Source organism: Sus scrofa, chromosome X, assembly GCF_054392235.1.
Source record: "Sus scrofa isolate SSC_HxYL_T2T_F1_AM1 chromosome X, Sscrofa_HxYL_maternal_Yorkshire_Landrace_v2.0, whole genome shotgun sequence".
Lineage (NCBI taxonomy): Eukaryota > Metazoa > Chordata > Mammalia > Artiodactyla > Suidae > Sus > Sus scrofa.
In genome coordinates, this window is record NC_139401.1 from 68,537,496 (window position 1) to 68,554,670 (window position 17,175).

The 17,175-nt window shown below is 36.2% G+C and overlaps 1 protein-coding gene across 6 annotated transcripts in view; it reads right to left on the minus strand.

Annotated features, from left to right (window-relative positions):
- Nucleotides 1-17,175, minus strand: part of PHKA1 (phosphorylase kinase regulatory subunit alpha 1) — a 135,431-nt gene that overhangs the window by 73,320 nt on the left and 44,936 nt on the right. For all 6 annotated transcript variants that reach the window (XR_014835614.1, XR_014835615.1, XM_021080695.2 and 3 more), the window contains exons 10-14: nt 16,317-16,439; nt 13,157-13,252; nt 11,915-12,022; nt 10,404-10,482; nt 5,109-5,243 (exon numbers count right to left, since the gene is read on the minus strand). Coding sequence is in view for 4 of the 6 variants with exons in the window: in XM_021080695.2 (XP_020936354.1) it covers nt 5,109-5,243; nt 10,404-10,482; nt 11,915-12,022; nt 13,157-13,252; nt 16,317-16,439 (541 nt within the window). In the remaining 2 variants the exon portion in view is untranslated. The remainder of the gene's footprint in view (nt 1-5,108; nt 5,244-10,403; nt 10,483-11,914; nt 12,023-13,156; nt 13,253-16,316; nt 16,440-17,175) is intronic.

Here is a 17,175-nt window from a genome sequence, read left to right on the forward strand (position 1 = left end):
TCCTTGGTTAAATTTATTCCCAGATATTTTTCTTTTTGTTGTTTAAGAATATCTTGCTCACGTATTTTTTAGAGGGATGATTGTGGATCTCAAGTTACCAGAGTACAGATTTTAGATTTTAGGGGATATATTTTAAATGATGATATAGCAGTTTTAAAAATGTCAATATTATCAGTATTGGGTACCAGAAATAATATCCTATATCATCATTTTATACTGATAATATTGACATTCATAATAATATGAAAATTTTAAAAATCATGATGAATATTTTATCATTTTTCAACATTTTCTTTATTGAGGTATAGTAGATGTACAATATTATATAAGTTTATATATGTTAAATATATATAACATATAACTTATATATATGTTATATTTAAATAACTTATAAACATATATATGTATGTGTGTGTACATATATATATATCAGGTGTATAGCATGGTGATTCATAATTACATTGTAGTTATTATAAAATATTGGCTATATTCCCTGTGTTGTACAATATATACTTGTAGAACCTTTATTTTATAAATAGTAGTTTGTATCTCTTAATCCCCTACTCTTATCCCTCCCCCCTTCCCTCTCTCTACTTGTAACCACTAGTTTGTGCTCTATATCTGAGTGTATTTCTTTTTTGTTACATTCAGTATTTTTTTTATTTTTTATATTCCTCTTATAAGTGGTATACAGTATTCGTCTTTCTCTAACTTACTTAGCCTAATACCCTTAGAGTCCATTCATGTTGTTGCAAATGGCAAAATTTCATTCTTTTATATGGCTGAGTAGTATTCCATTGCATATATACCACATCTTCTTTATCCATTCATCTGTTGATGGACACTTAGGATGCTGCTATATCTTGGCTATTGTAAATAATTCTGCTGTGAACATTGAGGTAAATGCATTTTTTTAATTAGTCGTGTTTTTTTAAATATATACCTAGGAGAACTGTTAGGTCATATGGTAGTTCTATTTTTAGCTTTTTGAGAAACTTCCATACTGTTTTTCACATGGCTGCACCAATTTACATTTCCATCAACAGTGTACAAGGATTCCCTTTTCTCCAACATTTGTATTTGTGTTCTTTTTGATGATAGCCATTCTGACAGGTGTGAAGGGATATTCATTGTGATTTTAATTTGCATTTCTCTGATGATTAACAATATTGGGCATATTCCCAGACACTTTCCTAAATTCTCTTTCTGCTACTTCATTGTTAGCATATAGAAATGCAACAGATATTTGTACAATTATTTTGTATTCTACAACTTTACTGTATGCATTTATTATTTCTAATAGTTTTTCGGTGGAGTCTTTGGGGTTTTCTATATATAAAACCATGTCATCATCAAATAGTGACAGTTTTACTTCTTCCTTTCCAATTTTAATTCCTTCTACTTCTTTTTCTTGTTTGCTATGTCTAATTGGCATGCCAAGGATTTCCAATACTATGTTGAATAAAAGTGGTGAGAGTGGGCATCCTTGTCTTGTTCCTGATCTTAGTGGAACAGCTTTCAATTTTTCACCACTGAGTATGATGTTAGCTGTAGGTTTGTCATATATAGCCTATATTCTACGGAGGTACATCCCTCCTATATCCACTTTATTGAGAGTTTTTATTAATGAGTGTTAAATCTGTCAAATGGCTTTTTCTGCATCTATTGAGATGATAATATGGTTTTTATCCTCCACTTTGTTAATGTGGTATAGCCTGTTGCTTGATCTGTGAATGTTTACCATCCTTGCATTTCTGAAATAAATCCCTTTTGATCATGGTGTATGATCCTTTTGATGTAGTGAATTCAGTTTGCTAATACTTTGTTGAGGATTTTAGCATCTATGTTCATCAGAGATATTGGCCTGTAATCTTTTTTTGTGTGTGTTATCTTTGTCTGGTTTTGACATCAGGATTATGTTGGCCTTGTAAAATGAGTTTGGAAGTGTTCCATTCCATTTTTTGGAAGAGTTTGAGAAAGATAGGTGTAAATTTTTCTTTGAGTGGTAGAATTCGCATATGAAGCTGTCTGGTTCTGGACTTCTGTTTTTAGGGCATGTTTTTGATTACTGCTTTAATATTTGTAATAGTAATGGTCTATTCAGGTTTTCTACTTCTTGATTCAGTTTTTTAAGGATGCATAAATTAAAAAATTTGTCATTTCTTCTAGATTTGTCCAATTTGTTGGTGTTTGGCTGTTTATAATATTCTCTTATAATCCTTTGTATTTCTGTGGTAACCACTATTAATTTTGACTCTTTTGCTTCTAATTTTATCAGGCCTAAAAACATATTCTGATAAAGAGTTGAAAATTTCCAGTTCTGTCTATCGTCTTGCTTAAAGTTTTGTATATTTTTGCCACTTTGTTTCTGGTTGAAGAGTTTCTTTCAATATCTCTTGTCAAGCAGGTCTAGTGTTCAACTCCCTCAGCTTTTTTCTGGGAAAAAGTCTTTATTTATTCTTTATATCTGAATAATTTTTCTAGGTAGAGTATTCTTGGGTGACAATTTTTCTTTAGTATATCAAGAACATCCTTTCACTCTTTCCTGGCTATTAGGGTTTTTGCTGAGAAATCTGCTGATGGGGCTTCTCTAGTGTCTTACCACCCTCCTCCCGCCCCCTTGGCTGCCTTTAAAATTCTTTCTTTGTTGTTAACTTCTGACAATTTTAATATCAGGCATCTTCAAAAAGGTCCTTGTGCAATGAGATTAATTAGCTGCTCTCTTTACTTCATGGACTTGATTATCCAGGTCCTTTCTCAAGTTTGGGAAGATAGCTGTTATTTCTTTAAATAATCTCTCATCTCTCTTCTACCTCTCTTCTCCTCTGGGATATCCATTAGCCTACTAAAAGTGTTTTGTCGCTCTGGTAGGATCTCGATTTCCATTATATTTATCTTATTTCATATCTATCTATCTATCTAGATATCTAGATATCTAGATATTTATTTCCATTATATTTACCTTATTTCATATCTATATCTATCTATAGATATTTCTATCTATCTTATTTCTCTTTCCTCTTCTACTTGTATCATTTCTAGATTTCTATCTTTGAGTTCACTAATTCTCTCTTCAATATAATATACTCTATTTCCAATGCTTTCTAATGCATTCTTCATCTTGTTTATTGTGTTCTTCAGCTTGAGAATTTTTGTTTGGTTCTTTTTCACAGTTTCAATTTCTTTGGTAAAGTATTCCTTCTGTTCATTCATTTTATTCCTGGGGTATTAAACTGCCTTTATTCAATAAACTTGATAATTTATATATGTTTATATTTTAGTTTTCCATTTTTAAGTAAAATTTCTTAGAAAATTCCAACTCTGCACTTAATTTAAAAAGAAAAGGGGTGGTTCCATTGTGTCTCATTGGTAACTAACCCAACTAGTATCCATGAGGACATGAGTTTGATCCCTGTCCTTGCTCAGTAGGTTAAGGATCTGGTGTTCCTTGAGCTGTGGTGTGCGTTGCAGATGGCTTGGATCCTGCGTTGCTATGGCTGTGCTGTAGACTGGCAGCTGAAGCTCTGATTTGCCCCCTAGCCTGGGAATTGCCATATGCCGTGGGTGTGGCCCTAAAAAGAAAAAAAAAAGCGATTTTCTGCATTATAACTAGAATGGAAGAGTGGGGAAATCCATATAATCCTAAAGCCAGATTCTCCGTTAATAGCTTTGAGAGTTCAGGCCTTGCTGGCATAAAATATGGGTGCCTAGGAACGATAAAGAACAGTCAGTTCTGACTGTTGGTCATTTCCTCCTTGACTGATTCCCTCTCAATTTAGATCTATACAACTGTCATAGAAATTGAGTGTCTGGAGTAAATGCTAGTAAAAAGGAAAGGAGGTTGGTTTTGAGCTGGACAAAATTTGGCTTGGTTTTAATTACTGACAGACCACCCTTGGTGGAGGAAATAAGTACATACACACTCACACACACACACACACACACACACAAACACACACACACAACTAGTCTTTGGGTTTGTAAGTGGCAGTCTGCTATCTAAAATACATTCTTTGTTTATAAATTTACCCCTTTGTGGCTTGATTTAAGATTGTATTAATTTCACATTGGTGCTATAACAAATTAACACAAAATTAGTAGCTTAAAACAACACACATTTGTACTCTTACAGTCCTGGAGATTGGAAGTCTAAAATGAGCCTAATGGCTATTATGAGGTAAAATAAAAAATCAAGGTGTCAAGCAGAGTTGGTTCCTTCTGGAGGCTTCAGGAAAGAATCTGTTCCTTGACTCTTCCAGCTCCCAGAGGTTAAGGCTAATAGCCTTTTTTAATCTCTTGCTTCTGTTGTAACATCTCCTACTTCTATGGCCTGATCTGCCTCTGGATATCTCCTATAAGGATACTTGTTATTACATTTAGGGCCCACCTGGATAATCCAGAATAATCATCCCGATCTTAATCTCCTTAACCTAATCACACACACACAATTCCTTCTGCCTTATAAGATAATGTTTACAGGTTCCAGGGAGCTTGGACATGTTTTGGGGCCATTATTCAGCCTTTCATAAGGGTAGTTCAGACATTTTGAGCATCCTTTCTTTTTTAGCCAACAGTGTAGTCATTTATTTAATGTGAAATTTGTAATAACTTGTGTAAATTTATAATGTATAGTAATTTAAAATCAAATTTAAGATATAAATTGAATAAAAAAAGTCCTAATTAAAAATAAGTATTAGATTAAGAAGTTGAATTTTTAAATATTGTCAACTAATTCATTACATGACAAGGTATAAAATAAGTAAAAACAAGTTCTTGGGCTATTAATCCACATAAAATTAGCATGCATTCAAATAGAAATATAGGTCCCAAGAAAGGGGATAACATGTTGGTTAAGCACACACTTGGAATGAAGATACAACATTGCCTGGCAACAGCTGTGCCCTATGTCCCAGAGAGTTCATAGAACACAATGAAAATTATCAAGCCTACATAGGATATATAGGGTTAGAACTTAAGATTCCAGACACTAAATTCCTTTTCAGGTCCTGTTTAATACAGCAATATATAATCAAGAAAAAGTAAAAAGCAAAGAAACCAGCCTGTATCAAATAATGCTTTGATTCTAGCAGGCTGGCCAATCTCCTTACCTAGGCTGGAATAAATGTGGCTGAGAATACGAGCTGGTTGGACTCTGATGGGGTACACTTCAGCAATGGTCTCCACATCAATTCCCTTGTCCTTCAAAATGGCCTTGATTTCTTCTGTCTCAGCTAGAATAGAAACTATAGAAAAGAAAGAAGATGAAGTGAACAGAAAATTTTATTTCAACAGGAACCTAAAGATCTCTTCAGCCACATAATATATTTTGAAGGAGAGAGAAAAGAAGGGGAGGAAATTAATAGTTATTGCAGAAACTTGAAGCAAGTATCATGCTAGGTACATAATAATATTATCTAAATGGAAAAGGGAACAAGGATCTCATGACTAAGGTATTTGATTCTGTTTTTTGGCTAAATACCTATGTACTTCTAGAGAATGCCATACTCTTCATATCTGGGATTCTACATTTAAATAGAAAAAAAAAGACCAGGGCCAGGATTATGTGATGATAATAAAGAACACTCTAATGATACAAAATATCATTAGTTCTATAGCTAGAGAATGATAGAAGGCAAGGTAGACTGGGGATAAAGAATTGAGGTGCCATATTTAAAACTGCGTGTGGTCCTTTTGCGGGATGGGGATAATATTTCTCTAGACTCAGAGCCTGTCAAGCCTGGACAGCTCCCTTTTCTTCCTCTCACACTCATAACTTTAAAGTGGTAATCATGCTCACAAGGAAGAAGTCCAGGTCAGCTCCCTGAGTCTTCTGTCTATTCTTCCTCTATGGGACTGATAACTCTCTGGTGGCCCAATAATCTGAGTGGGGCCTCATCTGGCTTAACGCTAAGCACCAGACACAAACATGCACCCTGTTTCTGCTCCTGTAGTGCTGCTAGATATGTTGAATTGGGTTTATGAGCAAATGAAGGTACCTCTCAATTCATTCCAGCTTACCAACATTGTCTATGTTGAGTTTGGTCGGGGAGGCAAAAGCCTTATTAACAAAGTGCTACTCTGCTTTCCTTTGCCATTATCTTTTGTATATTTTTCTATCATGGGCACCTTATGGTGTTGTGTTGCTGTGGTTTGAGGTAGGATATGCAGGCCATGGTGATTCGGGAGTTCCCTGGACAGAACACCATTTAAGTACTTCGAAGAGAAAATGACAAAGATTCTTCAAGGAAAATATAAAGAGGAAGAATAATAGTAGGCTGAGAAAAGTCCAGGAAAACACATGTGGTCATCCATCCATTCATTAATAAACATTAACTAAGCACCTAAATGGATATGGTACTATGCTAGGTACTAGGGATTTAGAGATGAATAAATCAGTCTCTCCTTCATGGAGCTCACAGTGTAATGAAAATGATACACAAATGAACTGATTATAAAGTAACTTGTTAGGTAAATAGAGATACGTGCATGACATTATGAGACCACTCAAGAATGACACCTATCTAGTGTGGGGCTGGTAGGGAGTAGTTTCAGAAAAGGCTTCTTGAAAGAGTTGATGTCTAAGCTGAATTCGAAAGAATAAACAAATTAGCCAAAAGAAAGAAGGCAATAGGAATGGGGAAGCCATTTTAGGTAGAAAGTCCAGAATGATCATAAAACATGAATATGGAAAACAATGTAGCTATGTATCTGGCAGGGGGAATAGGGGGCGGCTACATATACTTCAATACTGCTATAGCATGAAATACCTTGTTCAGTGGCAAAAACAAAACAGAAACAAAACTACCCCCCGACATCACCACCAAAATGTATCTGGAATGCCAGACGGGGGCTAGATCATCATGTAGGGCACATGTGACACTTTAAGGATTGTTTTTTTTTTTTTTTTGTCCTTGAGTAATGATTTCCAGGGGCATTCCTATCGTGGTGCAGTGGAAATGAATCCAACTAGTAACCATGAGGCTGCAGGTTCGATCCTTGGCCTTGCTCAGTGGGTTAAGGATCCGGTGTTGCCATGAGCTGTGGTGTAGGTCACAGACAGGGCTCAGATCTAGCGTTGTTGTGGCTATGGTGTAGGTCGGCAGCTGTAGCCCCGACTAGACCCCTATCCTGGGAACCTCCATATGCTGTGGGTGTGACCCTAAAAAGCAAAAAAAAAAAAAAAAAAAAATTCCAAATTACATTCTTCTGAGCCTCAGGGTTTAGCAGAGGGCAATGCAGTGGGTAGTAGGAGCAGAGGGAAGTGAACAATATTCTGGGACTCCAGGAATATCCGTAACAACTCATATTTTTGTTTATATTTTATAAAATATTTAGAAAATGCTTATTTGATACCATCTATGTGCTATGGTATATATGGTAGGATTACAAAAATAGTCATGATCCCTGGAGAAAATGACACTGATATTGGGTCTTACTAGAGGGCTGAATGGGAGTTATTTCTGTAAAGGTGAGGGTAAATTTAAGGGAGAAGTTGTTCCAGACAGAAGAAATAGTATAGACAAAGTTTCAAGGGCAACAGAGAACAAGGCAGATCTAGGAATTATGAAAAAGTTCTTTATAGCAGGAGCATGGAGTGTGAAGAGGAAGTGATGAGAAATGACACTGAAGATAGGGTCAGGAACCAGATCTTAAAGAGCCATGTTAGGTCAAGTTAAGAAAGTTGGCATTCAGAAGCCCCTGCAGAATTGTAACTAGGGGAATAACCTATCCATATCTCCATCTTAAAAAGAGCATATTCATGTTGATGATTAAATAATAAACTGATACACTATAGAAGACCAACACTGAAGATAGGGAGACCACTTAAAAAATTATTGCAGTAACAGAATGAAGAGATGCTAATTACTTAAATTGGGATCATGACATTAGTACTAGATAAACTAGATGGATTTCTGAATTATTTAGAAGGTAAAGAAACCAGGACTTGTTAACTGATTGAATGTAAGAGGTGAAAGGAAGGAGATATTGAGAATGATTCCCTAGGTATTTATTTGTGTGACTGAGAGAAAAGTGTACTATTCAATGACATAGGCAAATAGGGAGAAAAGCAGGCATGAATGATGTGGTACTAGGAGGGTGCAGCTGATTAATTTTAGACATACTGAATTTAAAGTACATGTGAGGCAACCAAGTAAGCCTGTCTTAAAGGACATTGATACATTCAAGAGTCACTATAAAAAGACATGAGATGGATCAAAGAAAATATATAAAGAAGAAGAGAAAAGGATCTAGAATATGACCTTGTATAAACTCTAGTAGATTTTAGCCAGGTATAGGTCAGGCATAAGATCAGAAAACACAGACTATAAAATTCATCTGGGGCTATGATTTTTCTGGTAGGTATAGCAGAAGTATGGTGTACTGGTGATTAAGATATTTAGATGATGAACCAAAAGGTAGAGAAAGGTAGACTAGGAGAAAATAGAGACAAGTGTAATGGGGGGGGGGAGTAAGAAAACCAAAATTATATGTAGTTATGGCCAGATATTGGGACTTTGGGGGATGGAATATCTGAGGTGAAACAGTCTAAAGTTTGGTCCTCAAAGTGAGTGGAGTAGAGGTGGAGGGAAAGGTGATGAGGATTAGGGATATCCAAAATTTTTGAGGCTAAAACATTAGATGGCACTTACTCTTATGCTGAAGTCTAGCACTATGGTAGGAATTGGGGGGAAAAGAGCAAGGCCATTAGCCAAGCCTCAAAGTTTTAAATGAATAAATCAGAGTTACCAGAAGACCAATATAGCCAGATGACATAGGCCTCAAAGGAGAACAAGCTTTCTCATGGGAGGGGAATAGTGATGGTCTTTTACATAATGTTTGCTATATACAGGCATATCTCGGAGATATTGCAGGTTGCGGGTTTAGTTCCAGACCGCTGCAATAAAGTGAAAATAACAATAAAGCGAGTCACACAAATTTTTGGCTTCTCAGTGCATGTAAAAGTTATGGTTACACTATGCTCTAGTCTATTAAAGTGTACAATAGCATTGTATCTAAAGAAAACAATGTACACATCTCATTAAAAATACTTATTGTTAAAAAATGCTAACCATCATCTGAGCCTTCAACGAATCATAGTAGTAACATCAAAGATCACTGATCACCGGTCATTATAACATAATAATAATGAAAAGGCTTGAAATATTGCTACAATTACAAAATGTGAACAGACACACCAAGTGAGCAAATACTATTGGAAAAATGGTGCTGACAGAACTGCTTGATACAGGGTTGCCATGGACATTTAATTTATAAAAAACACAGTATCTGCAAAGCACAATAAAATGAAGGATGCCTGTACACTGATAAGCAAAGACTACCTGCAAGACCACATAGGATGCCAAGTATAAGAAGGTTTAGAAAATACACAGGATTATTTTTTATATAGAATTAATCCCAATGGAGGATCAGGTTGAAATGGAGACATTTCAGAGGAGCTTCATAGGAAGACCTGGTACCATATTAAATAGTGTTGTTGGGGAGTCAAAAATCACCTGGAGTTTTATACTCCAGGAGATTAGCATAATACTAATGTCATTCAGTTAAGGAAGATGAACAGATCTATTTTCCTTGGGAGAGGTAAAAGGATGGATGGAGACAGAAAAGGTCAGTTTCGCATTTGAAGTATAAGTGGTAAATTTGTTTTATACATGTTGGGACTAGAATTAATAGAGCTTAGCTCAGTGTTTTGCATAGAGTAGGTAACCTTGAAATTTAAGTTGATTGCTAGGAACAAAAAATAAAAGTTTGGAGTACTCTCTAAAGAAGTAATAGTTGGAGCCATGGAATTAAATTTATGATGAAGGAGGCAGCCCTAGTAAACTCATGTAAGGTGTAAATACATAAAGAAAAGAGTATTAAGATTTACGTACACAAACATTAGAAGGAAATGAGAAAAAAGGAATGCTAGCAGAAAAAGCATAGAAGGAATGTTCAGAACGAAAGCAAAGATAATCAGGAGGCTATAATATCATGATGGTGAAAATAAAAGAGTTTCTAGAAGAAGTGGTTAAGAGTGTCAAATAATATAATTGATCAAGCATTTGTTCATGATTAAGATTAATAGCAATCTTGAAACCAAACAGAACCAAGTACATTCTATACTTTTTGAAGCCTAACAAAATACATAAAGAATAATGTCATCATTTAATGGTCGAAACCAGATCCTTTAATTAGTTAGTTAGTTAGTTAATTAATTAATTAATTTCTGGCTGCACCAGCAGCATGAGAAGTTTCCAGGTAAAAGATTGAAACTGCACCACAGCAGCGACCCAAGCCACAGTAGTGGCAATGCTGGATCCTTAACTCACTGAGTCACCATGGAACTCCTCAAACCAGACCTTTAATATAAAGTTTCTGCTGCTGTGAATAAGAATACATACCTTGAACCACAACATCTGGCTTTGGTACAGTAGAAAACCTACGATTCAGGGGATCGATTTCTCCGGGAGCTAAAAATCCCTAAAGAACATCATAAAAGGAAGATTATTATACTTCAAAAAAAGCTAATGTTTGAGGAGAAACAACACACAAGTGCCAGAACCCCATACCATAACATCTGAGAGGCAGGTATGAAAAGAAAACAAATACCTTTACTGTATGAAAATATTTGAACTACTGAATTCACTTCCAAATTAATTTTATCTGGAGTTAAATTTTAGCGACTGCCACAAATTCTTTTTTGGAAATAGATTTTTAAAAATAAATGATAAACGGAAAGTTTTCTAGTTATATTTCCACCTTCTTTGGATGTACATGAGGATCAGATCACAATGCTTATAATCAATAATTTACATCGTTAGTCCTATTGCTTTCACGTTTACTCATTCATATACTTGCTATGCTTTCTGCTCAGCAGATATCTTTTGACCTGACCTGAGTTTCTGTCCTTGATGAAATGGGATGAATTCACTCATTTAGCTCTTAGGGGTATCATTCATCTCCTCCTTTTTCATAGGATTTAACTGATTATGATTGAATGCGAAAGTCACCAGGTAAAGATTAGTTTAAACAAATTATTCTGCCCATTGTTGCTACATTCATAATAATGTCAACTAAAGATAATCAAACATTTATGCTATACACCTTAAACTAATAATGACATGTCAATTATATCTTAATAAAACTGGGAAAAAAAACAAAATAGAACAAACAAAAACAGCTGCAGAAAATAATTATATACAAACAGCTCAAAGAATCTGGCTCAAAAAGGAAAGCTAAGTTCCATTCAAGATCCTCAAGGAGCCTGAGTTATAGCTTACCTTATAAAAATAACTTATAATGGGGAAATAGATTTGTCAGTAGACCTGGAAAACTTTTGAGAAAGGGAACCTTTCTTATGGCTCGAAATGTCACAAGTGCTTTATTAAGAGCTGTTTCAACAGAATTTGATACAAGGAACATTTAAAGAGCCCCTCATCAAAAAACAAACAAAAAACCATGATGATCCCAACTCCTTGTACTGTTATCTAAAATTATCTTATCAGTTTATTCAATTAAAGAACGAAACATTACATTGTTTGGAAGAGTTAGCATTAAATCCATTAAAGCCATTACTAACCAAGCATAATTACACACGCAGTCACCAGGCAAGGCACTAAAGGGTGTTTTGAAAGAGAAATATCTAAGGCCTGATCCCAGTGCATCTCCAACCAAGTACAGTACCAAAATAGGAAGTCCTGGGCAAGCATGAGGGACATGGCTACCAGGTGAAAAGATTTTTGTCAAGGATTGGCCATGCTCTCACTCTAAGGACCTGGAGGAAAATCTGTAATTAAGGTAGAATACAAAAGGCAAAACACATATCCTTCAGATTGAGTGAGTTGCTCACAAATCTGATTGCTATGGTGACTAAAGCAGAAAACAATGGAAGAGCCCTGAAGTCTTCCCTTACCTCTGCCATCAAGTTTCCTAAGATGTATAGAGACTGACCCCACATATGAGGCAATTTTCCCATGGGGACTCGGTCCACAGTATGAGGATTTCGATATTCTTCATCAACCTAAAAAAAAAAAAGGAAGATAGATAAAGAAAAGAACAGAATTTAAGACATTAGACAACAAAAAGGCTGAATCTGGATTGTGATTCATACTCCATAAAACAGTCACATATTCAATGGAATGAAAAGTCAAGCACTATGACTACAATTGTGAACAGTGCTACTCTAACTCTATGTGGGTACACATCGCCTGAGGATCTTGTCCAAAGGCAGATTCTGACTGAGCAGGGGTGGGGGAAGGCCTGAGATCTACATTTCTAACAAGCTCTCAGGTGTTGCTGCTGATGTTGCTAGGAGCTTGGTCCAGTCATCCCCACCAGCACAGAAAACTGTACCTCTCCCCAGGCTAATGCTCTTTTGCAATGGAGAGAAGGAACAACGGTAATCTTAATTGACATTTTGGGAAAATGGATACATACTTCATTTTTCAAGCAAGCCTGATCTACTCAAATAATCCCAGATGATTAGCCTCAAAGCAGAGAATATAAAATCCTAAAGAGTTCACACAGAACATCATTCAAGTTTGGCTTACTGATCTCTACATCATTCTCAATCCTAAAGTTTGATTTAAAAAAATTCTCTGAACAATTTATTTAATTTTTAATTATTTTATTATGGCCACACCATGATATATGGAAGTTCCCAAGCCAGGGATTGAATCTGAGCTATAGCTGTGACCTATACCACAGCTGCAGAAATGCTAGATCCTTAGCCTGCTGTGCCAGGCCGGGCATCAAACCTACACCTCCACAATGACCCAAGCCACTGCAATCGGCTTCTTAACCCACTGGGTCACGCAGAAACTCTTATTTTCTTTTTTTTAAATTGAGGTATGGCTGACATACAGAAAGACCATACATATCTAATGTGTGCATCTTGATGAATTTAAGGATAAGTATATACCTGTGAAATTACCATTGTAAAGTTTGGGCTTGCTTTTGTCTGGCTACATAATGGTACCATAACTAAGCCTGCTTTAAAGATTTATTTTCAAAGGAATAAAATCATATTTTATTGTCCTATACCTAAAGACAAACTTTAGAACATTATAAACAGATGATTAAAAATTATTTGACTCAAACAAGGCAGTTTGAGTCCTCTTCTCCCAGCTCCATGTTAAGGCATCGCCCAGCTCACCTTGTCAGGAGGAACACTGTACAGCTCTGGTAGAAGTGGGACTCCATTTTTTCCCTTGATGAGGACTGCTTCAAGAGCCTCTCTGTATTCTTGAACCTGTAGATAAGAGAAAAGAACAAAATTTATAGAGCTCCCTTTGGGATCTAGGGGATGTCTGTAACCAAAGAAGGTCCTAATGCAAAGGAGTGTATTCACCTAGTGAAAGGGAAAGGGGGAAGCAGCATTTACTAAATGCTGATTGGAGGCCAGATACTATGCTAGGAGTTTTGCATACTTTAACGCATTTAATTTTAATAACCATCCAGGTGTGCAGAATTAAAGCCTTTTTTTTAAACAAGGAAATGAAGGCTCAAGGAGGTTATGAGCTTGTGAAAGATCACACAGTGAGTGTAAGATTCAGCCCAGATTTAAGCCCAAGTCAGCCTGCCTTTACAGGCCTGTGTTTATTCACTATGTACAGCTTCCTAACTTCAGATGTAATTGCTTTTAAAAGTGTATTTTCAGGGCCAATTAGTTTCTATTACTACCAAGTTTCCATTTTTTTGCTTAACAATTTGCTGTAGATTAGTAATACATAAAAAATATAAACAAAACCCACTATAATTTATGGTGGAAAAAATTATACAGTCAGTTGTGCTATAAATGTTGTTTTGAAAATACAAATTTGTTCCAGTGCATTTGATATATTAGAGAACAACTTGAGCATAACATGAATTTCACATCTGCTTACTCACAATTTCAACCTGAGAATGCAGTCAGCCAAACTGAGTCGTGTAAGAATACATAACGCACATACAAGCACACACCTTAGAAAAACAATGAATCACAACCCATCCATATGTGGTCTTATAACTTTCCATTCAACTCTCCTCTGCCATTCCCAAGCTGCTCTCTTCTCATGGCCACCCTGGCTGTGTGGCTCTGTGTCTTCCCCCTCTTTCTCCTTGGCCTATTTTTTGATTCTTCCTCTCCGTTTGACATTCTTTTCCTCTTTTCTCTTATACTAGCTCCTTTTTGTTCTCTTCCTCTGGCACGTAGGGTGGCAGGCATGGGGAGCTCTGAGAGTGAGCTGGTAGGAAAGTGAGTGCACATTTCCACAAGCAAACTTCAGGGCTTTTTCATGGTACAAATGCCACATCTATTGCGGTATTTATGTGTTAACCATTTAATATGTATAAGGATGTGGTACTGTTTTTATTAGGTTCCTATTACTTTGTATTTCTGACAAGCTTTTAAAGCGTTGTTCTGCAATCATATTTCCCCATAAGCCCAATAGTTTTTACTTCTCAAATGTGCAGATGATGGTGATTTTTAGAGAACATGTGTATGTCTCATTATAGCCAAACTACCGTACTTTGCAGTTGTGATATGTCTTTATCTGTGAAATTCAAAGAATATCAGGGCTATCTACTTCTTCAATGAAGAGAAAAAACCATTCTCATCATATGCCTCATTTTATTGCACATCACTTTACTGTGCTTCACGGATAATGCATTATTTACAAATTGAAGGTTTGTGGGAACCGAGTTGAGCAAGTCTCTCGACACCATTTTTCCAACAGCATTTGCTCATTTTGTGTCTCTGTGTGTCACATTTTGGTAAATCTCACAGTATTTCAAATCCTCCACCAGCAAAAACATTATGGCTGGTAGAAGGCTCAGATGACAGTTTAGCATTTTTCAGCAATAAAGTACATTGATTTTTTGTAGACATAATGCTATCATACACTTAACAGACTATAGTGTAAACATAACTTTTATATGCACTAGGAAACCAAAATTTTTAACTGACTTGCTTTACTGAGATATTTGCAATATTTGTGGTGGTCTGGAACCGAACCCCCCCATATCTCTGAGGTATGATGACTGTACAGAGAAACTGAGGAAGTCAATGAAAATACTTGGGCTGTTCAGTGGTCAGGAGCAAAGCCAGGAAAAAAGAAAGGAATAAAAAAGAATCCAGGCCTTTCAACTTTTTCTCTCAGAGTTCAAAAAACCTGAATGTGCTTTGTACTTAGTTGGCACATTTAATAAATAAATCTTTCTTTGAGGAAGCACCACTTTGGATAAACAATTTTGTGGAATTTGAGGGCTGAGAAAATTCTACTGCTGGTAGAATCAAAATAGGGTGGTCAAAATAGGGTGGTCTATTATTGCTTATATTATTTCTTGCTCAAAAAAAGGATACTCGGAGTTCCTGTCGTGGCACAGTGGTTAACGAATCCAACTAGGAACCATGAGGTTGTGGGTTTGGTCCCTGCCCTTGCTCAGTGGGTTAACGATCCAGCGTTGCCGTGAGCTGTGGTGTAGGTTGCAGACGCGGCTTGGATCCAGCGTTGCTGTGGCTCTGGCGTAGGCTGGCAGCTACAGCTCTGATTCGACCCCTAGCCTGGGAACCTCCATATGCTGCGGGAGCGGCCCAATAAATAACAAAAAGACAAAAAAAAAAAAAAAAAAAAGGATACTCTATAGTTGACTAAGATTTAGAGTAAAATAGCACTTTGTGACCTCTGAAACTTTGTCATAACCCTATTATTTAAACTCATATTGGCAGTTATAGATAACAATTGGCCAAAGCATTTAAATTACACAAAATTGTATTTTATGTAGCCAAGTATAAATGATTTCAAAATCTGTTTTATTTATGTCAAAGTTTAGAATATAGCAAATTTGCAGAATGCCTAACACTAAAGTTCCTTGATTAACTTGTCTAGTCTCGCTGTTTTCCAACAATACTTTCTAAACTACTTTATTCATATAGCTCAAAAAGCAATGATGACTGTATTTTGGGGGTTGAGGACAGGATATCAGTGGGTTGTCATTGTTTTTTGGTAAAGTTAGAACATCATTTCTAAGATATATTTTTTTAAAAAAAGACATACAAAGTCAGAAGATAAATTTAAGTACCTCTGATTACTAAGGCAAGAAGACAGGACTTGCTATTCTGCTTTCTATATCTATAAAAAGCCAAGTTGGAGTGATGGCAATATCCAGGTCTTCTAACTCTTAATATGGTGCCCTCAGTGACTAGTCTATAGAAGTCAACTGTGTCCTTCCTATTAGGGTAGGACACAGGGTCAGCACAGTCATTAACTAAAGAGGAAGACATAATTAGAACATTCTGCTTAAAAACTCTGTCCCCTCTGTCCCCAGTGCATTACCTGTTCTGCATTTCCACTAAAGACCCCATCAAGGATAAAGTATGTCCAGAACAATGGCCATTCGCATTCAATGTTTTCAAATAACTTCAGCTCAGCTGGTTCATAGTACAGACGATTGGGATCCTGGTTAAAAACACAATAAACAAAGTCTGTCTTATCACTCCAAGGTCAGACTGTATCTCTAGTTCAGAGGTATTACAACACAGCCTTTTACCCCTGAGAGTTTGTTTCAGAGAAGGCAGAACACATAAACACTCCCCTCCCTTAGCCAGTATTTTGTCTCTAACTAGTAAAACTGGGATAATAATAATACTACAGGCACATGTATGAAGTGAGACTAATTTGTAATAAACTTGAGTTTGGCTTTATACTTGTTAAGTTTGAGGTAGCAGCAGAACATACAAATTGAAGTGTTTAGAAGGACAGCGAGAGATGAGGGCTTGAGAATCATCCCTATATAGGTGACACACAAGCACAAGTTATAGATGTAGACCTATAGATTATGAACAAGCAGCCTAAGAACAAAATCTTGATAAACCCTCACAGTTCAGTGAGGAAGGACAGAAAGAGGAGAAAAATTAGGATGGTTTCGAGTTATGGAAATTAAAATAGGAAAAAAAAAAAACCTCAAGAAAATGTAGGGGTAGGTAAGCGATGTACTACAGAGAAGTCACGGAGAATAAGGACTGGTCGCTTAGGAGATTATGATGATATTTCAGAGCACAATTTTAATAGCTTGGTAGGGGCAGAAGTCAAAAGGTTTAAAGAATAAAATGCAAGGGAGGAAGTAAACCAGAAGAGTTTGAGCTCTATAATTTAAAAAATTATAATGGCTCTCGACGAGCATGCTTAAGCCTTA